General features: G+C 54.6%; 1 protein-coding gene across 2 annotated transcripts in view; it reads right to left on the bottom strand.

The window, feature by feature from the left end:
• The window catches only part of col5a1 (procollagen, type V, alpha 1), a 653,133-nt gene that overhangs the window by 455,602 nt on the left and 176,240 nt on the right, over positions 1–21,291 (bottom strand). For both annotated transcript variants that reach the window (XM_087998144.1, XM_087998143.1), the window contains exons 5-6: positions 10,919–11,053; positions 6,331–6,465 (exon numbers count right to left, since the gene is read on the bottom strand). In XM_087998144.1, coding sequence (XP_087854270.1) covers positions 6,331–6,465; positions 10,919–11,053 — 270 coding nt within the window. The remainder of the gene's footprint in view (positions 1–6,330; positions 6,466–10,918; positions 11,054–21,291) is intronic.

Genomic DNA, 21,291 nt, shown 5'->3' with positions numbered 1-21,291 from the left:
GGCCCAGTATCACACTGCCCCAATGTCTCAGTGCCCCAGTATCTCACTGCCCCAGTATCTCAGCCCACCAGTATCACACTGCACCAGTATCTCAGTGCCCCAGTATCTCAGCCCCCCAGTATCACACTGCACCAGTATCACACTGCCCCAGTATCACACTGCCCCAGTATCTCAGTGCCCCAGTATCACACTGCCCCAATATCTCACTGATCCAGTATCTCAGTGCCCCAGTGTCACACTCCACCAGTATCACACTGCCCCAGTATCTCAGTGCCCCAGTATCTCAGTGCCCCAGTATCACACTGCACCAGTATCTCAGTGGCCCACTATCACACTGCCCCAGTATCACACTGCCCCAGTATCTCAGTGCCCCAGTATCTCAGTGCCCCAGTATCACACTGCACCAGTATCTCAGTGGCCCAGTATCACACTGCCCCAATGTCTCAGTGCCCCAGTATCTCACTGCCCCAGTATCTCAGCCCCCCAGTATCACACTGCACCAGTATCTCAGTGCCCCAGTATCTCAGCCCCCCAGTATCACACTGCCCCAATGTCTCAGTGGCCCAGTATCTCACTGCCCCAGTATCTCAGCCCCCCAGTATCACACTGCACCAGTATCTCAGTGCCCCAGTATCTCAGTGGCCCAGTATCACACTGCCCCAGTATCACACTGCCCCAGTATCACACTGCCCCAGTATCTCACTGCCCCAGTATCACACTGCACCAGTATCTCAGTGCCCTAGTATCTCAGCCCCCCAGTATCTCACTGCCCCAGTATCTCAGTGCCCCAGTATCTCACTGCCCCAGTATCTCAGTGCCCCAGTATCTCAGCCCCCCAGTATCTCAGTGCCCCAGTATCTCACTGCCTCAGTATCTCAGTGCCCCAGTATCTCACTGCCCCAGTATCTCAGTGCCCCAGTATCACACTGCACCAGTATCTCAGTGGCTCAGTATCACACTGCACCAGTATCTCAGTGGCCCAGTATCACAGTGCACCAGTATCTCAGTGCCCCAGTATCACACTGCCCCAGTATCTCACTGCCCCAGTATCTCAGTGCCCCAGTATCACACTGCCCCAGTATCACACTGCACCAGTATCTCAGTGGCCCAGTATCACACTGCCCCAATGTCTCAGTGCCACAGTATCTCACTGCCCCAGTATCTCAGCCCCCCAGTATCACACTGCACCAGTATCTCAGAGCCCCAGTATCTCAGCCCCCCAGTATCACACTGCACCAGTATCTCTGTGGCCCAGTATCACACTGCCCTAGTATCACACTGCCCCAGTATCTCAGTGCCCCAGTATCACACTGCCCCAATATCTCACTGCCCCAGTATCTCAGTGCCCCAGTATCACACTGCCCCAGTACCACACTGCCACAGTATCTCAGTGCCCCAGTATCTCAGTGCCCCAGTATCTCAGTGCCCCAGTATCACACTGCACCAGTATCTCAGTGGCCCAGTATCACGCTGCCCCAATGTCTCAGTGCCCCAGTATCTCACTGCCCCAGTATCTCAGCCCCCCAGTATCACACTGCCCCAGTATCTCAGTGCCCCAGTATCACACTGCACCAGTATCGCAGTGGCCCAGTATCACACTGCACCAGTATCTCAGTGCCCCAGTATCTCAGTGCCCCAGTATCTCAGTGCCCCAGTATCTCAGCCCCCCAGTATCTCACTGCCCCAGTATCTCAGTGCCCCAGTATCTCACTGCCCCAGTATCTCAGTGCTCCAGTATCACACTGCACCAGTATCTCAGTGGCCCAGTATCACACTGCACCAGTATCTCAGTGCCCCAGTATCACACTGCCCCAGTATCTCAGTGCCCCAGTATCTCACTGCCCCAGTATCTCAGTGCCCCAGTATCTCAGCCCCCCAGTATCTCACTGCCCCAGTATCTCAGTGCCCCAGTATCTCAGTGCCCCAGTATCTCAGTGCCCCAATATCACACTGCCCCAATATCACACTGCCCCAGTATCTCAGTGCCCCAGTATCTCAGTGCCCCAGTATCACACTGCCCCAGTATCACACTGCCCCAGTATCTCACTGCCCCAGTATCTCAGTGCCCCAGTATCACACTGCCCCAGTATCACACTGCACCAGTATCTCAGTGACCCAGTATCACACTGCCCCAATGTCTCAGTGCCCCAGTATCTCTCTGCCCCAGTATCACACTGCACCAGTATCACACTGCACAGTATCTCAGTGGCCCAGTATCACACTGCCCCAGTATCACACTGCCCCAGTATCTCAGTGCCCCAGTATCACACTGCCCCAATATCTCACTGCCCCAGTATCTCAGTGCCCCAGTATCACTCTGCCCCAGTATCACACTGCCCCAGTATCTCAGTGCCCCAGTATCTCAGTGCCCCAGTATCACACTGCACCAGTATCTCAGTGGCCCAGTATCACACTGCCACAATGCCCCAGTATCTCACTGCCCCAGTATCTCAGCTCCCCAGTATCACACTGCCCCAGTATCTCAGTGCCCCAGTATCACACTGCACCAGTGTCTCAGTGCCCCAGTATCACACTGCACCAGTATCTCAGTGGCCCAGTATCACACTGCCCCAATGTCTCAGTGCCCCAGTATCCCACTGCCCCAGTATCTCAGCCCCCCAGTATCACACTGCACCAGTATCTCAGTGCCCCAGTATCTCAGCCCCCCAGTATCACACTGCCCCAATGTCTCAGTGCCCCAGTATCTCACTGCCCCAGTATCTCAGCCCCCCAGTATCACACTGCACCAGTATCTCAGTGCCCCAGTATCTCAGTGGCCCAGTATCACACTGCCCCAGTATCACACTGCCCCAGTATCACACTGCCCCAGTATCTCACTGCCCCAGTATCACACTGCACCAGTATCTCAGTGCCCTAGTATATCAGCCCCCCAGTATCTCACTGCCCCAGTATCTCAGTGCCCCAGTATCTCACTGCCCCAGTATCTCAGTGCCCCAGTATCTCAGCCCCCCAGTATCTCAGTGCCCCAGTATCTCACTGCCTCAGTATCTCAGTGCCCCAGTATCTCACTGCCCCAGTATCTCAGTGCCCCAGTATCACACTGCACCAGTATCTCAGTGGCTCAGTATCACACTGCACCAGTATCTCAGTGGCCCAGTATCACAGTGCACCAGTATCTCAATGCCCCAGTATCACACTGCCCCAGTATCTCACTGCCCCAGTATCTCAGTGCCCCAGTATCACACTGCCCCAGTATCACACTGCACCAGTATCTCAGTGGCCCAGTATCACACTGCCCCAATGTCTCAGTGCCACAGTATCTCACTGCCCCAGTATCTCAGCCCCCCAGTATCACACTGCACCAGTATCTCAGAGCCCCAGTATCTCAGCCCCCCAGTATCACACTGCACCAGTATCTCAGTGGCCCAGTATCACACTGCCCCAATGTCTCATTGCCCCAGTATCTCACTGCCCCAGTATCACACTGCACCAGTATCACACTGCACCAGTATCTCAGTGGCCCAGTATCACACTGCCCTAGTATCACACTGCCCCAGTATCTCAGTGCCCCAGTATCACACTGCCCCAATATCTCACTGCCCCAGTATCTCAGTGCCCCAGTATCTCACTGCCCCAGTACCGCACTGCACCAGTATCTCAGTGCCCCAGTATCTCAGTGCCCCAGTATCTCAGTGCCCCAGTATCACACTGCACCAGTATCTCAGTGGCCCAGTATCACGCTGCCCCAATGTCTCAGTGCCCCAGTATCTCACTGCCCCAGTATCTCAGCCCCCCAGTATCACACTGCCCCAGTATCTCAGTGCCCCAGTATCACACTGCACCAGTATCGCAGTGGCCCAGTATCACACTGCACCAGTATCTCAGTGCCCCAGTATCTCAGTGCCCCAGTATCTCAGTGCCCCAGTATCTCAGCCCCCCAGTATCTCACTGCCCCAGTATCTCAGTGCCCCAGTATCTCACTGCCCCAGTATCTCAGTGCTCCAGTATCACACTGCACCAGTATCTCAGTGGCCCAGTATCACACTGCACCAGTATCTCAGTGCCCCAGTATCACACTGCCCCAGTATCTCAGTGCCCCAGTATCTCACTGCCCCAGTATCTCAGTGCCCCAGTATCTCAGCCCCCCAGTATCTCACTGCCCCAGTATCTCAGTGCCCCAGTATCTCAGTGCCCCAGTATCTCAGTGCCCCAATATCACACTGCCCCAATATCACACTGCCCCAGTATCTCAGTGCCCCAGTATCTCAGTGCCCCAGTATCACACTGCCCCAGTATCACACTGCCCCAGTATCACACTGCACCAGTATCTCAGTGACCCAGTATCACACTGCCCCAATGTCTCAGTGCCCCAGTATCTCTCTGCCCCAGTATCACACTGCACCAGTATCACACTGCACAGTATCTCAGTGGCCCAGTATCACACTGCCCCAGTATCACACTGCCCCAGTATCTCAGTGCCCCAGTATCACACTGCCCCAATATCTCACTGCCCCAGTATCTCAGTGCCCCAGTATCACTCTGCCCCAGTATCACACTGCCCCAGTATCTCAGTGCCCCAGTATCTCAGTGCCCCAGTATCACACTGCACCAGTATCTCAGTGGCCCAGTATCACACTGCCCCAATGCCCCAGTATCTCACTGCCCCAGTATCTCAGCCCCCCAGTATCACACTGCCCCAGTATCTCAGTGCCCCAGTATCACACTGCACCAGTGTCTCAGTGCCCCAGTATCACACTGCCCCAGTATCTCACTGCCCCAGTATCTCACTGCACCAGTATCTCAGTGCCCCAGTATCTCAGCCCCCAGTATCTCACTGCCCCAGTATCTCAGTGCCCCAGTATCTCAGTGCCCCAGTATCTCAGTGCCCCAGTATCTCAGCCCCCCAGTATCTCACTGCCCCAGTATCTCAGTGCCCCAGTATCTCACTGCCCCAGTATCTCAGTGCCCCAGTATCACACTGCACCATTATCTCAGTGCCCCAGTATCACACTGCACCAGTGTCTCAGTGCCCCAGTATCACACTGCCCCAGTATCTCACTGCCCCAGTATCACACTGCACCAGTATCTCAGTGCCCCAGTATCTCAGCCCCCCAGTATCTCACTGCCCCAGTATCTCAGTGCCCCAGTATCTCACTGCCCCAGTATCTCAGTGCCCCAGTATCTCAGCCCCCCAGTATAACACTGCCCCAGTATCTCACTGCCCCAGTATCTCAGTGCCCCAGTATCACACTGCACCATTATCTCAGTGGCCAAGTATCACACTGCACCAGTATCTCAGTGCCCCAGTATCTCAGTGCCCCAGTATCTCAGCCCCCCTGTATCTCACTGCCCCAGTATCTCAGTGCCCCAGTATCTCAGTGCCCCAGTATCTCAGTGGCCCAGTATCACACTGCACCAGTATCTCAGTGCCCCAGTATCACACTGCACCAGTATCTCAGTGGCTCAGTATCACACTGCACCAGTATCTCAGTGCCCCAGTATCTCAGTGCCCCAGTATCTCAGTGCCCCAGTATCTCACTGCCCCAGTATCTCACTGCCCCAGTATCTCAGTGCCCCAGTATCTCAGTGCCCCAGTATCACACTGCACCAGTATCTCAGTGGCTCAGTATCACACTGCACCAGTATCCCAGTGCCCCAGTATCTCAGTGCCCCAGTATCTCACTGCCCCAGTATCTCACTGCCCCAGTATCTCACTGCCCCAGTATCTCAGTGCCCCAGTATCTCAGTGCCCCATTATCACACTGCACCAGTATCTCAGTGGCTCAGTATCACACTGCACCAGTATCTCAGTGCCCCAGTATCTCCGCCCCCCCTAGTATCTCACTGCCCCAGTATCACACTGCCCCAGTGTATTTATTCTCTATCACTGAGGAATTGAGGGGATGTCTCCAGTAATCCCCAAGCTAAGGTGACGCTCTGTGGAAATGTGTGAAGAAGAGTAATGCTGGACGTGAAACCTTCACTCTGGTTAGCATTCTGCACCTGCTGCCAGACCTGTAGAATTTCTGCACAATCTCTGCTTTAATATTAATGCTCTGGGGACATGGAGACAAATTCTACCATAGCCCTGGAGGATTTCAAGATCAATTCATAAAATTTGGAATGTAAAGATATCCTGAGCGATGGTGACTGTGACATTATCCTCCATTCTTGTCAAAACCCATCTGATGCTCTTTTGGGATGAAAACTGCTGTCCCTTTCTGGTCTGGTCCACGAGAAACTCCAGACCCACAGCAATGTCGATGACTCATCACTGCCCTCTGAAATTGCCCAGGGAACCATTCAATTCAAGGGATCAACAAATGTCAGCCTCCCCAGAGGTGAATGATGAGAACTGTCTGTGTTTACCTGTTGGTCTGGCACTTCAGTGACTTGCCCTGTACGCTGCTCTCCATATTCTGAGGTTGTTGAAGTGAGAACTTCGTTTTCATTGTATAGAGGGTCATAGTATGGATATTCGTAATAATAATTATCCCCCGTAGGCTGTGGAGAAAATAATAGGCATTTAGAGCACAGCCCAGGGAGTAAAGATCAGACAGTGCTTCCTCAATCTCATCCACTGAGAGTATGGTGGGGCACAAAAGGGGATTTTGGGAGAAAGGGAGAGAATAGCAGGGTGGACTGGAGGGTTTGAAGGAATGCTGGGGCTGGAGTATTTGTGGGAAATGAATGGGTGGGTAAATGGCAGAATAGGAAAGGTCACTGCTGAGAGGGGAAATGAACATGAGTTAAATCGGTGAAGGGTAGGGAGACAGAGAGGGGGGTATAAGGGGAAGGAATTGGGGCAAGTGGGCGGAAGGTTCAGAGTCAGAGGCAACATGCAAGGGGGAGGAATTGGGGAGAATGTGGGGACGAGTAGTTGTGGAAAGCAGGAGACCAGCTGAGGCTTACAGCAGTGATCTCTCCACAGAAAACAAAATATTCCCTACCCTGAGGCCTTTTCCTTTTTTGAAATCCATTTAAGGAGTTTGATCTCTGAAGTAGCCATGAAAGATCACAGTAAACTCTCAAAAGGAGTCCAGCATTGGAGAATGCCTTTGGAGTTAGAAGTGGAGACAAAGCTGGAGTTCATTCAGAAAAGAGGTCTCTGTTTTAGGCCTTTAAAACAGGCCAAGACATTAAACTGAACCCAAGGACGTGAGAAAAAGTCTGCTTCAGGCCTCAGTATATATAAGGCTCACGTTCTTTCACAGGAGACCAGGGATGATCTAAATATTTACACAAAGCATTCTGAAAATCTCCTGTCACTGTAAACATCATGATGCACAGAATGATGGAATGCAACCATTATATGAGGCAGGGTCAGTTGGAGTTCACTTCTCTCTCTCTCTCTAAAATAGTGAGGTAAAAGAGAGCTACTGGAGGGTCAAAGCTGACAAAGAGACCCCCCCAGCCCAGCCACCCAACCTGATCCGTGCTCTGCAGCCCAGGCCTGGGCTGAGTCCTCAGTGAATACACTGTCTTCTCTCAGTCAGTGCCTTCATTTCCACTGTCCAGCTGCCTATCAATCTTAACCCCACATCACGCTGCAGTCACAAACAAAAAATAATCACTTCCAGGACACATGGGCAGCAAAGAGACATTGCAAGGCTGTCGTAGTTTAAAAAAAACGCATGTTTATTATTTCATTTTTGTTGCATATTTCTGTTTATTAAAGAGCAGGAGATTGGAGTCACCTGGTTTCCTGGATGGAATGGGCAGAGGGGGGCGAGTGTTGGGGTAGAGAAGGAGGTGGCTGTACATGGCTGGAGCTTGAGGGCAGCTCGGAGGTGAGGAGGGTATGGTAGTTGTGGTGGGATGGGGAGGGGAGGGGTGTGGTTTGTAAAGAAGCTATGGCTAGGGCCAGAATAGGGGGAAGGATGTGCGAATTCTGAACAGTGTTTGGTATCTCGGATTCCAAGCCCCTGACCAAATCTTAGACTTACCGGGATGGCGCAGGGTCTCCTTTCCCACCTATCCACTCCATCCTCCCCTCTGACCTATCACCTCCATCCCCACCCTCAGTCACCTATTGTACCTTCTCCCAAGCACCCCCCCACCCCACCCCACCCCGGAGGCTCCCTGCCTTCATTCCTGATGAAGGGCTTTTGCCTGAAACACCGATTTTCCTCCTCATCGGATGCTGCCTGACCTGCTGTGCTTTTCCAGCACCATCTAATCTGGACTCTGATCTCCAGCATCTGCTGTCCTCACTTTTGCCTCGTTGATTTTACCCTACTGCGAATCCTATCGCAAGGATGCCTACTTGAAGACATTCTCCTCTCTCCACAAGAATCTCAGTGAGTCTCTCTCTCTCACTGTAACCCCCAGATAATCTCCTCTGACCTGCCAATCTTCCTTCCCACCTATCTGCTCCACCCTCCCCTCTGACCTATCACCTTCATCCCCACCCCCATCTACCCATTGTACTCTTTGCTACCTTCTCCCACCCTCCCGTCTGACCTGTCACCTCCATCCCTACCCCCACTCACCTATTGTACTCTTTCTACCTTCTCCCCAGCCCCACCCCCCTCCCATTTATCTCTCCACCCTGGGGGCTTCCTGCCTTTCTTCCTGATGAAGGGCTTTTGCCCGAAACGTCGATTTTCCTGCTCCTTGGATGCTGCCTGACCTGCTCTGCTTTTTCAGCACCACTCTAATCTAGACTCTGCTTTCCAGCATCTGCAGTCCTCACTTTCGCCTTATAATCCACCCCTCCAGCTTGGTCTCGAGTCTTGAGGTACTGGAGATGAATGTCTTGCTTATGTCTGCATAGAGAGTGGGAAAACAGGGCACGATCTGGGCTGAACTTGGTGCCTTTCCCCTTTTCTTTAAACAGTTTCCATCGTAAGTTCTAAAGATTTTGGGCATTGGGAAATGGCATTTGGCAGATATTAAGGATAATCCAAAGAGGTTCTACCAATACATCAAGAGCAAGAGGCTAACTAGAGAGAGGGTAGAGCCTCTTAAAAATCAAGGAAGCCATCTTTGTATTGAACCCCAGGAGATGGGAAAAGTACTAAATGAATATTTCATTTCAGTTTTACTGTGGAGAAAGACATGGAGTCTTGAAAATGCAGAGAAATAAACTTGGATGGTTTAAAACAGCTCACATTGCAGAAGAGGATGTTCAGGAGGTCTTAAAGAATATAAAGGTGGATAAATCTCGAGGATCTGATCTAATGTATGCCAGAATGTTGTGAGAAGTAAGAGAGGGAATTATGAGACTCCTTGCAGAAATATTTGCACCATCTATAACTACAGGCGAAGTGCCTGATGACTGGAGAGTGGCTAATGTTGTACCTTTGTTGAAGAAAGCTTATTGGAGAAGCCTGAGCACTACAGACCTATGCATCTGACTTCGGTTGGAGGTAAACTCTTGGAGGTGTTCATAAATATAGGATTTATGGGCACTTAGAGAGGCAAAAACTGTTTAGGGATAGTCAACATGGTTTTGTGCCAGCAAAATCTTGTCTCACAAACTTCATTTGATGTTTTGAGGAAGTTACCGAAAAAGATTGATGGTGGCATTGTAGTAAGCCTTGTTTATTTGGAGTTTAGTAAAGTTTTTGACAAGGTTCTGCATGGTAGACTAATTAAAGTTCGGTCACATGGGATTCAGGGTGAGCTTACCTACTGGATACAAACTTGGCTTGATGGCAGGCAACAGTAGGTGGTGGTGGAGGGTTGTTTTTGGACTGGAAGCCTGTGACCAACAGTGTTCCACAGGGATCAGTTCTGGCTCCAATTTTATTTATCATTTTTTAAAAGATGTTTTGGATGTGAATGTAGAAAGCTTGGTTAGTAAGTTTGCAGATGACACCAAAATTGGTAGCATTGAAGACAGTGAGGAAGGTTTTCTAAGGTTACAAAGGGATCTTGATCAAATGGGTCAATAGCCTAAAAAGTGGCAGATGGAGTTTGTTCTGGATAAATGTGAGGTATTGCATTTTGATAAAACAAACAAGGGTATGGCTTATCCAATTCATGGTAGGGCATTGGGTGGAACAGAGGGACCTATGGGTGCAGGTACATAATTATTTGAAGTTTGTATCACACATAGACAGTGTGGTTAAAAAGATGTTTGGCATGCTTGCCTTCATTGCTCAGTCCTTTCAGTATAGGAGCTGGACTGACATGTTGAAATTTTCCAGAAGATTGGTGATGCTTCTTCTGTAATACTGTGTCCAGTTCTGGTTGCTCAGTTACAGGAAGGATATTATCAAGCTGGAAAGAGATCCAAAGAGATTTACCAGGATGTTGCTGGGTATGGAACGTTTGAGTTATAAAGAAAGGCTGATAGGCTGGGAGCGTAGAAAGTTGAGGGGCGACCTGATAGAGGTTTATAAAATAATGAGAGGTATAGATAGAGTTAATGGTAGTTGTCTTTTCCCTAAGATGGGGGATTTCAAGACTAGGGGGCACATTTTTCAGCTGAGGAGAGAGATTCAAAAAAGACATAAGAGGCAATTTTTTTTAGAGAGGGTGGTTCGCATGTGGAATGAACTTCCTGAGGAAGTGGTGGATGTGGGTATAGTTACAACCTTTAAAATATATTTGGATAGATGCAGGAATAGGAAAGGGTTGGAGGGATATGGCCACAAGCAGGCAAGTGAGACTAGTTTAGTTTGTGTTCGTATTTGGCATGGACCAGTTGGACCAAAGGATCCATCCTGCATGACGCTAGTATTTCTCATTGAGCTTTCCAATTGGTCATGACCATATGGGCCATCACTGGGATGGACCAATGGTGAGGATGGACAATAGGGTGACCAATGGCAAGGCAGTGGGGGTAAGGCTGGTGAGTGATGCCAGGTCACAAGACATAGCCTCCTGGAAGATGGCCAAGGGTAAGGTGGCAACTCCAGCAGACTCTGGGAATGGCCTTTCCTTGGGGAACAGTCAAAAAAGCCAGCACGAAGCCCATCAGATGGATCTCAAAGAAGGAGTTACTTACATCATAATCATCAAAGTTGGGATCCTGAGACTGCGGTGAATCAGGCAGGGGGGTCTCACAGTCTGGGCTGTAATGTTCACAGTAATCGTAAGCAGCTCGGTGGTCAGGCACAATAAGGAGTTGCTGGATTTCACCCTGAAACAAGAAGAAAAATCACATCAGTGAGGAGAAACATAGTGCACCTGGCCATCCACAACGTTCCTCCACTTACTGCCCTCTTGTTTTATCAGAAATCTTTGGTAGTGGAGGAGGCCATTCATCCCATCAAGCTCTCTCATCAATCCTTCTCCCTGCTGTTCTCTTATTGCCCCACAACTTAGTTCAGAAAAGTCCCCTTTTCTAATGTTTGTCCAATTCCCTTTGGGAAAGTTCCTGATGAATCTGCTCCCACTGCCCTCTCAGGTAGCACATCCCAGAACATAACAACTCACTGTGTCAAAAACATTCTCCTCCCCTCCCCTCTGACTCTTTTAATGATTCCCTGCAATCTGTGTCCCTCTGCTCACTGACCTTGCTGCCACAGGATACTGTTTCTGTAATATTATTGAGGTTTTTGTGGTTTTCAGATGGCTTCTCCCTCACTGGGGAACATCTCAGAGTATTTCATATGCAATGAACTCTGAGTCCTGAAGGTAAATGTAGCAATCATTGTACAGATAACAAGGGTTCTGTCTTCACCCAGAAGTTGAATACTGTGGCCAGGTAACGTAAAGATATTTGAGATCTCTGCGCTCTTTCAATTCTAGTCCCTCGATCAGTGCCCAGTTCTCATGGCTCCAGCACTGCTTGTTGTGCCTTTATCTGTCTGGGTGTTGAGGTCTGGAATTCCTCCTAAACCTTGCCGTGTCTCTATCACTCATTAAGAGGGTCTCACTAAAATCTTCCCTTTTGACCAATCTCACAGCTGCTTGACCTATTATCACTTGATGTTGATTGGTGTCAAATCTTTGCCTGATGTCCTGTGTTGCCCTTGAGCACACTTGTCTCATTAAAGATCCTCCATTAATGAAGGTTGTTGTTCAAGAATGGGGAGGGCACCAGCAGAATCCTTCAAAGGGCATCAAGTGACCTCCCACAGTCTGTACACAGGGCAGCAGTCCATGGACTGGGTGTCCCAGGCAAGGCCAGTTCGGTGGCTGATCCCTAATAGCCCAAAGATACAAATCGACCACATCGCTGTGCACCTGGAGTCACATGTTGACCAGACCATATAAGGATGGCAGAAATCCTTCTCAAAAGGACATCTGTGAACCAGGTAGGGTTTCTACAACAATTGATGATGGTCTCATTGTCCCCATTTCGAAGACCAGCTTTGCATTCCAGATTTATTCATTTGACTTTAATTCCAACAGCTGCTGTGGTGTCTCTAGAAGATCTTTTCTGACCGGTGCCCCTCAGAACTCTAACTGTCCACCTCAATCAGGTCCCTTCATCTCCGTTCCAAAGAAAGCAACTCAAGCCTATCCAGCCACTCTGCACAGTTAGACTGCTCCATTCCAGGCAACATCATGGTGAATCTCCTCTACACTCTCTCCAATGCAATCACATCCTTACAATAGTGTAGTGACCAGAACAGCACACAGTATTCTGGCTGTGGCATAACTACAGTTTTATACAGCTTCATCATAACCTCTTTGCTCTTGCATTCAATACCTTCACTAATAAAGGAGAGTGTTCCATTTGCCTTCTTAACTACTTTATCGATCTGTCCTACCGTCTTCGAGGATCTATGCACACTGAGTTCCCTCTATTCCTTTGTACTTCCTGGGAATCCTACCATTCAGTATGTACTCGCTTACCCCATTGGTAATGCCACATGCATCACTTCGCACTTTTCAAGATTAAATTCCATTTCCCACTGACCAGTCCATTGACAGCTTCGGGACAACGTGGCTCAAGGCCTTGTTCTGGTTCAGGCTGTCTGGCAGATTGACCCTGGGATTACTGCTCACTGATCATTTCATTGGAGCCTGACAATTCACGCAAAGAATCTTTCATTTCAAAACTAATTACAACTCCTGAATATCAGAAACCATTGCCTGATAGGGCCGAGAATGGTCCGGAGAAAGATTGTTAAAACACAAACATTAATTGTTGTTTCATGATATAATTCAGATATTTAACAAAACATGGAAAATAACAACGTGAACTGGTTACAAAGAAAGACAAATTATCAACATTACTAACCCATGACATTCACATCCACCTCAACCTCAGAGGAAATAAATTCCTTCCCAGTTTAAGAATCTTTTTGAAAATCCAATTCTTCAGACTCCACTCTCTGCATGAATCCTACTCCTTGCCAGTGGTCAATTCCCAACAGGCCGAGGGTGGCTGAGCAAAAGAGACCCACTTGGTCCATGCTGTGGAAGGTGCTGGATATCACACTCCCAAACTCAACTGGACTAATGTGGCTAAGAGGCTACCACACATGTTTTGGAGATCAAAGGTTGGGGTCTCAAATTGCCCTCATGAACAACCACCATAAAATCCAGAATAACACTGCAGCACCACACTGTCGGAAGGTCAGTGCTGAGGGAGTGGGCACTGTCGGAGGGTCAGTGCTGAGGGAGTGGGCACTGTCGGAGGGTCAGTGCTGAGGGAGTGGGCTCTGTCGGAGGGCCAGTGCTGAGGTAGTGGGCACTGTCGGAGGGTCAGTGCTGAGGGAGTGCCGCACTGTCGGAGGGTCAGTGCTGACGTAGTGGGCACTGTCGGAGGGTCAGTGCTGAGGGAGTGCCGCACTGTCGGAGGGTCAGCACTGAGGGAGTGCCTCACTGTCGTAGGGTCAGTTTTGAGGTAGTGTTGAGGGAGTGCCGCACTCTCGGAGGGTCAATGCTGATGGAGTGGGCACTGACGGAGGGTCAGTGCTGTGGGAATGCCGCACTGTCGGAGGGTCAGTGCTAAGGGAGTGCCGCACTGTTGGAGGGTCAGTGCTGAGGGAGTGCCGCACTGTCGTAGGGTCAGTGCTGAGGTAGTTGGCACTGAGGTAGTGTTGAGGGTGTGCCCCACTCTCGGAAGGCCAGTGCTGAGGTAGTAGGCACTGTCAGAGGGTCAGTGCTGATGGAGCGCCGCACTGTCGGAGGGTCAGTGCTGAGGTACTGGGCACTGTTGGAGGGTCAATGCTGAGGGAGTGCCGCACTGTCGGAGGGTCAGTACTGAGGGAGTGGGCACTGTCAGAAGGTCAGTGCTGAGGTAGTGGGCACTGTTGGAGGGTCAGTACTGAGGTAGTGGGCACTGTCGGATGGTCAGTGTTGAGGGAGTGCCGCATTGTCGGAGGGTCAGTGCTGAGGAAGTGGGCACTGTCGGAGGGTCAGTGCTGAGGGAATGCCGCACTGTTGGAGGGTCAGTACTGAGGTATTAGGCACTGTCGGAGGGTCAGTGCTGAGGGAGTGCCGCACTGTCGGAGGGTCAGTGCTGAGGGAGTGCTGCACTGTGGGAGGGTCATTGTTGAGGTAGTGGGCACTGTCGGAGGGTCAGTGCTGAGGGAGTGCCGCATTGTCGGACGGTCAGTGCTGAGAAAATGCCGCACTATCGGAGGGTCAGTGCTGAGGGAGCGCTGCACTATCGGAGGGTCAGTGCTGAGGGAGTGGGCACTGTTGGAGGGTCAGCGCTGAAGGAGTGCCGCACTGTCGGAGGGTCAGTGCTGAGGGAATGCCGCACTGTTGGAGGGTCTGTACTGAGGTATTGGGCACTGTCGGAGGGTGTGTGCTGAGGGAGTGCCGCACTGTCGGAGGGTCAGTGCTGACGTAGTGGGCACTGTTGGAGGGTCTGTGCTGAGGGAGTGCCGCACTGTCGGAGGGTCAGCACTGAGGGAGTGCCTGACTGTCGTAGGGTCAGTTTTGAGGTAGTGGGCACTGAGGTAGTGTTGAGGGAGTGCCGCACTCTCGGAGGGTCAGTGCTGATGGAGTGGGCACTGTCGGAGGGTCAGTGCTGTGGGAATGCCGCACTGTCGGAGGGTCAGTGCTGAGGGAGTGCCGCACTGTCGGAGGGTCAGCACTGAGGGAGTGCCTCACTGTCGGAGGGTCAGTGCTGAGGGAGTGCCGCACTGTCGTAGGGTCAGTGCTGAGGTAGTTGGCACTGAGGTAGTGTTGAGGGTGTGCCGCACTTTCGGAGGGCCAGTGCTGAGGTAGTGGGCACTGTCAGAGGGTCAGTGCTGATGGAGCGCCGCACTGTCAGAAGGTCAGTGCTGAGGGAGTGGGCACTGTCGGAGGGTCAGCGCTTAGGGCGAGCCGCACTGTCAGAAGGTCAGTGCTGAGGGAGTGGGCACTGCCGGAGGGTCAGTGCTGAGGGAGTGCCGCATTGTCGGAGGGTCAGTGCTGAGGGAGTGCCGCACTGTCGGAGGGTCAGTGCTGAGGGAGCACTGCACTGTCGGAGGGTCAGTGCTGAGGGAGCGCTGCAATGTCGCATGGTCAGTGCTGAGGTTGTGGGCACTGTCGGAGGGTCAGTGCTGAGGTAGTGCCACACTATCGGAGGGTCAGTGCTGAGGGAGCGCTGCACTGTCGGAGGGTCAGTGCTGAGGTAGTGGGCACTGTCGGAGGGTCAGTGCTGAGAAAATGCCGCACTGTCGGAGGGTCAGTGCTGAGGGAGCGCTGCACTATCGGAGGGTCAGTGCTGAGGGAGAGGGCACTGTTGGAGGGTCAGCGCTGAAGGAGTGCCGCACTGTCAGAGGGTCAGTGCTGAGGGAATGCCGCACTGTTGGAGTGTCAGTACTGAGGTAGTGGGCACTGTCGGAGGGTCAGTGCTGAGAGAGTGGGCACTGTTGGAGTGTCATTGTTGAGGTAGTGGGCACTGTCGGAGGGTCAGTGCTGAGGTAGTGCCACACTATCGGATGGTCAGTGCTGAGGGAGCGCTGCACTGTCGGAGGGTCAGTGCTGAGGTAGTGGGCACTGTCGGAGGGTCAGTGCTGAGAAAATGCCGCACTGTCGGAGGGTCAGTGCTGAGGGAGCGCTGCACTATCGGAGGGTCAGTGCTGAGGGAGTGGGCACTGTCGGAGAGTCAGTGCTGAGGGAGTGGGCACTGTTGGAGGGTCATTGTTGAGGTAGTGGGCACTGTCGGAGGGTCAGTGCTGAGGGAATGCCGCACTGTCGGAGGGTCAGTGCTGAGGGAGTGCCGCACTGTCGGAGGGTCAGTGCTGAGGGAGTGCCGCACTGTGGGAGGGTCAGTGCTGAGCGAGCGCTGCACTGTCGGAGGGTCAGCGCTGAGGGAGCGCTGCACTGTCGGAGGGTCAGTGCTGAGGTAGTGGGCACTGTCGGAGGGTCAGTGCTGAGAAAATGCCGCACTGTTGGAGGGTCAGTGCTGAAGGAGTGCCGCACTGTCGGTGGGTCAGTGCTGAGGGAATGCCGCACTGTTGGAGGGTCTGTACTGAGGTATTGGGCACTGTCGGAGGGTCAGTGCTGAGGGAGTGCCGCACTGTCGGAGGGTCAGTGCTGACGTAGTGGGCACTGTCGGAGGGTCAGTGCTGAGGGAGTGCCGCGCTGTCGGAGGGTCAGCACTGAGGGAGTGCCTGACTGTCGTAGGGTCAGTTTTGAGGTAGTGGGCACTGAGGTAGTGTTGAGGGAGTGCCGCACTCTCGGAGGGTCAGTGCTGATGGAGTGGGCACTGTCGGAGGGTCAGTGCTGTGGGAATGCCGCACTGTCGGAGGGTCAGTGCTGAGGGAGTGGGCACTGTCGGAAGGTCAGTGCTGAGGGAATGCCGCACTGTTGGAGGGTCAGTACTGAGGTAGTGGGCACTGTCGGAGGGTCAGTGCTGAGGGAATGCCGCACTGTTGGAGGGTCAGTACTGAGGTATTGGGCACAGTCGGAGGGTCAGTGCTGAGGGAGTGCCGCACTGTCGGAGGGTCAGTGCTGAGGGAGTGCCGCACTGTCGGAGGGTCAGTGCTGAGGGAGTGCCGCACTGTCGGAGGGTCAGCGCTGAGGGAGTGCCGCACTGTCGGAGGGTCAGCGCTGAGGGAGCGCCGCACTGTTGGAGGGTCAACGCTGAGCGAGCGCCGCACTGTCGGAGGGTCAGTGCTGAGGTATTGGGCATTGTCAGAGGGTCAGTACTGAGGGAGAGCCGCACTGTCGGAGGGTCAGCGCTGAGGGCGAGCCGCACTGTCAGAAGGTCAGTGCTGAGGGAGTGGGCACTGTCGGAGGGTCAGTGCTGAGGGAGTGCCGCACTGTCGGAGGGTCAGTGCTGAGGGAGTGCTGCACTGTCGGAGGGTCAGTGCTGAGGGAGTGCCGCACTGTCGGAGGGTCAGTGCTGAGGTCGTGCCACACTATCGGAGGGTCAGTGCTGAGGGAGTGCCGCACTGTCGGAGGGTCAGTGCTGAGGTAGTGCCACACTATCGGAGGGTCAGTGCTGAGGGAGTGCCGCACTGTCGGAGGGTCAGCGCTGAGGGAGCGCTGCACTGTCGGAGGGTCAGTGCTGAGGTAGTGGGCACTGTCGGAGGGTCAGTGCTGAGAAAATGCCGCACTGTCGGAGGGTCAGTGCTGAGGGAGCACTGCACTGTCGGAGGGTCAGTGCTGAGGGAGTGGGCACTGTTGGAGGGTCAGCGCTGAGGGAGTGCCGCACTGTCGGCGGGTCAGTGCTGAGGGAGTGCCGCACTGTTGGAGGGTCAGCGCTGAGGGAGTGCCGCACTGTCGGAGGGTCAGTGCTGAGGTAGTGGGCACTGTCAGAGGGTCAGTGCTGAGGGAGTGGGCATTGTCGGAGGGTCAGTGCTGAGGAAATGCCGCACTGTTGGAGGGTCAGTACTGAGGTATTGGGCACTGTCAGAGGGTCAGTGCTGAGGGAGTGCCACACTGTCGGAGGGTCAGTGCTGACGTAGTGGGCACTGTCAGAGGGACATTGCTGAGGTAGTGGGCACTGTCGGAGGGTCAGTGCTGAGGAAATGCCGCACTGTTGGAGGGTCAGATTTGTGGTAGTGGGCACTGAGGTAGTATTGAGGGTGTGCCGCACTCTCGGATGGTCAGTGCTGAGGTAGTGCCGCACTGTTGGAGGGTCAGTACTGAGGTAGTGAGCACTGTCGGAGGGTCCGTGCTGAGCGCGTGCCGCACTGTCAGAGGGGCAGTGCTGAGGCAGTGGGCACTGTCGGAGGGTCAGTGCTGAGGGAGTGGGCACTGTCGGAGGGTCAGTGCTGAGGGGGTGAGCACTGTCGGAGGGTCATTGCTGAGGGAGTGCCGCACTGTCAGAGGGTCAGTGCTGAGGGAGTGTCGCACTGTCAGAGGGTCGGTGCTGAGGGAGTGGGCACTGTCGGAGGGTCAGTGCTGAGGGAGTGCCCCACTGTCGGAGGGTCAGTGCTGAGGGAGTGCCGCACTGTCGGAGGGTCAGCGCTGAGGGAGTGCCGCACTGTCGGAGGGTCAGCGCTGAGGGTGTGCCGCACTGTAGGAGGGTCAGCACTGAGGGAGCGCCGCACTGTCGAAAGGTCAGTGCTGAGGTATTGGGCATTGTCGGAGGGTCAGGGCTGAGGTATTGGGCATTGTCGGAGGGTCAGGGCTGAGGGAGAGCCGCACTGTCCAAGGGTCAGTGCTGAAGGAGCGCTGCACTGTCGGAGGATCAGCGCTGAGGGAATGCCGCACTGTCGGAGGGTCAGTGCTGAGGGAGTGCCGCACTGTCGGAAGGTCAGTGCTGAGGGAGTGCCGCACTGTCGGAGGGTCAGTACTGAGGTAGTGAGCACTGTCGGAGGGTCCGTGCTGAGGGCGTGCCGCACTGTCAGAGGGGCAGTGCTGAGGGAGTGGGCACTGTTGGAGGGTCAGTGCTGAGCGAGTGGGCACTGTCGGAGGGTCAGTGCTGAGGGGGTGGGCACTGTCAGAGGGTCAGTGCTGAGGGAGTGTCGCACTGTCAGAGGGTCGGTGCTGAGGGAGTGGGCACTGTCGGAGGGTCAGTGTTGAGGGAGTGGGCACTGTCAGAGGGTCAGTGCTGAGGGAGTGGGCACTGTCGGAGGGTCATTGCTGAGGAAGTGGGCACTGTCAGAAGGTGATTGCTGAGGGAGTGGGCACTGTCGGAGGGTCAGTGCTGAGGGAGTGCCGCACTGTCGGAAGGTCAGTGCTGAGGGAGTGCCGCACTGTCGGAGGGTCAGTACTGAGGTAGTGAACACTGTCGGAGGGTCCGTGCTGAGGGCGTGGCGCACTGTCAGAGGGGCAGTGCTGAGGGAGTGGGCACTGTCGGAGGGTCAGTGCTGAGCAAGTGGGCACTGTCGGAGGGTCAGTGCTGAGCGAGTGGGCACTGTCGGAGGGTCAGTGCTGAGGGGGTGGGCACTGTCGGAGGGTCATTGCTGAGGGAGTGCCGCACTGTCAGAGGGTCAGTGCTGAGGGAGTGTCGCACTGTCAGAGGGTCGGTGCTGAGGGAGTGGGCACTGTCGGAGGGTCAGTGCTGAGGGAGTGCCGCACTGTCGGAGGGTCAGCGCTGAGGGAGTGCCGCACTGTCGGAGGGTCAGCGCTGAGGGAGTGCCGCACTGTAGGAGGGTCAGCACTGAGGGAGCGCCGCACTGTCGAAGGGTCAGTGCTGAGGTATTGGGCATTGTCGGAGGGTCAGGGCTGAGGTATTGGGCATTGTCGGAGGGTCAGGGCTGAGGGAGAGCCGCACTGTCCAAGGGTCAGTGCTGAAGGAGCGCTGCACTGTCGGAGGATCAGCGCTGAGGGAATGCCGCACTGTCGGAGGGTCAGTGCTGAGGGAGTGCCGCACTGTCGGAGGGTCAGTGCTGAGGGAGTGCCGCACTGTCGGAGGGTCAGTGCTGAGGTATTGGGCACTGTCGGAGGGTCAGGGCTGAGGGAGAACCGCACTGTCCAAGGGTCAGTGCTGAAGGAGTGCTGCACTGTCGGAGGGTCAGTGCTGAGGGAGTGCCGCACTGTCGGAGGGTCAGCGCTGAGGGAGCGCTGCACTGTCGGAGGGTCAGTGCTGAGGGAGTGGGCATTGTCGTTGGGTCAGTGCTGAGGTAGGGGTCACTGTCGGAGGGTCAGCACTGAGGGAGTGCCTCACTGTCGTAGGGTCAGTTTTGAGGTAGTGGGCACTGAGGTAGTATTGAGGGTGTGCTGCACTCTCGGAGCGTCAGTGCTGAGGTAGTGGGCACTGTCGGAGGGTCAGTGTTGAGGGAGTGCTGCACTGTCGGAGGGTCAGTGCTGAGGGCGTGCCGCACTGTCGGAGGGTCAGTGCTGAGGGAGTGGGCACTGTCAGAGGGTCAGTGCTGAGGGAGTGGGCACTGTCGGAGGGTCATTGCTGAGGAAGTGGGCACTGTCAGAAGGTGATTGCTGAGGGAGTGGGCACTGTCGGAGGGTCAGTGCTGAGGGAGTGCCGCACTGTCGGAAGGTCAGTGCTGAGGGAATGCCGCACTGTCGGAGGGTCAGTGCTGAGCGTCACACTGTCGGAGGGTCAGTGCTGAGAGAGTGGGCAGTGTCGGAGGGTCAGTGCTGAGGTAGTGCCGCACTGTCGGAGGGTCATTGCTGAGGGAGTGGGCATTGTTGGAGGGTCAGTGCTGAGGGGGTGGGCACTGTCGGAGGGTCAGTGCTGAGGGAGTGCCGCACTGTCGGAGGGTCAGTGCTGAGGGAGTGCCACACTGTCGGAGGGTCAGTGCTGAGGGAGTGCCGCACTGTCGGAGGGTCAGCGCTGAGGGAGTGGGCACTGTCGGAGGGTCAGCGCTGAGGGAGTGCCGCACTGTCGGAGGGTCAGTGCTGAGGGAGCGTCGTACTGTCGGAGGGTCAGCGCTGAGGGAGTGCCGCACTGTCGGATGGTCAGCGCTGAGGGAGTGGGCACTGTCGGAGGGTCAGCGCTGAGGGAGTGCCGCACTGTCGGAGGGTCAGCGCTGAGGGAGTGGGCACTGTCGGAGGATCAGTGCTGAGGGAGGGCCGCACTGTCGGAGGGTCAGCGTTGAGGGAGTGCCGCACTGTCGGAGGATCAGTGCTGAGGGAGTGCCGCACTGTCAGAGGGTTAGTGCTGAGGGAGTGGGCACTGTCGGAGGATCAGTGCTGAGGGAGTGCCGCACTGTCGGAGGGTCAGCATTTAGGGAGTGCCGCACTGTCGGAGGATCAGTGCTGAGGGAGTGCCGCACTGTCGGAGGGTCAGTGCTGAGGGAGTGCCGCACTGTCGGAGGGTCAGTGCTGAGGGAGTGCCGCACTGTCAGAGGGTCAGTGCTGAGGTAGTGGGCACTGTCGGAGGGTCAGTGCTGAGGGAGTGCCGCACTGTCGGAGGGTCAGTGCTGAGGGAGCGCCGCACTGTCGGAGGGTCAGCGCTGAGGGAGTGCCGCACTGTCGGAGGGTCAGTGCTGAGGGAGTGCCGCACTGTCGGAGGGACAGTGCTGAGGGAGTGCCGCACTGTCAGAGGGTCAGTGCTGAGGGAGTGCCGCACTGTCGGAGGGTCAGTGCTGAGGGAGTGCCGCACTGTCAGAGGGTCAGTGCTGAGGGAGT

Source organism: Chiloscyllium plagiosum, unplaced genomic scaffold (assembly GCF_037043375.1).
Source record: "Chiloscyllium plagiosum isolate Xiang-an unplaced genomic scaffold, Cpla_swu_hap1 HiC_scaffold_21, whole genome shotgun sequence".
NCBI classification, from domain to species: domain Eukaryota; kingdom Metazoa; phylum Chordata; class Chondrichthyes; order Orectolobiformes; family Hemiscylliidae; genus Chiloscyllium; species Chiloscyllium plagiosum.
Note: the sequence above shows the minus strand (reverse complement) of the source record. Positions and strands in the feature narration are given on the sequence as shown.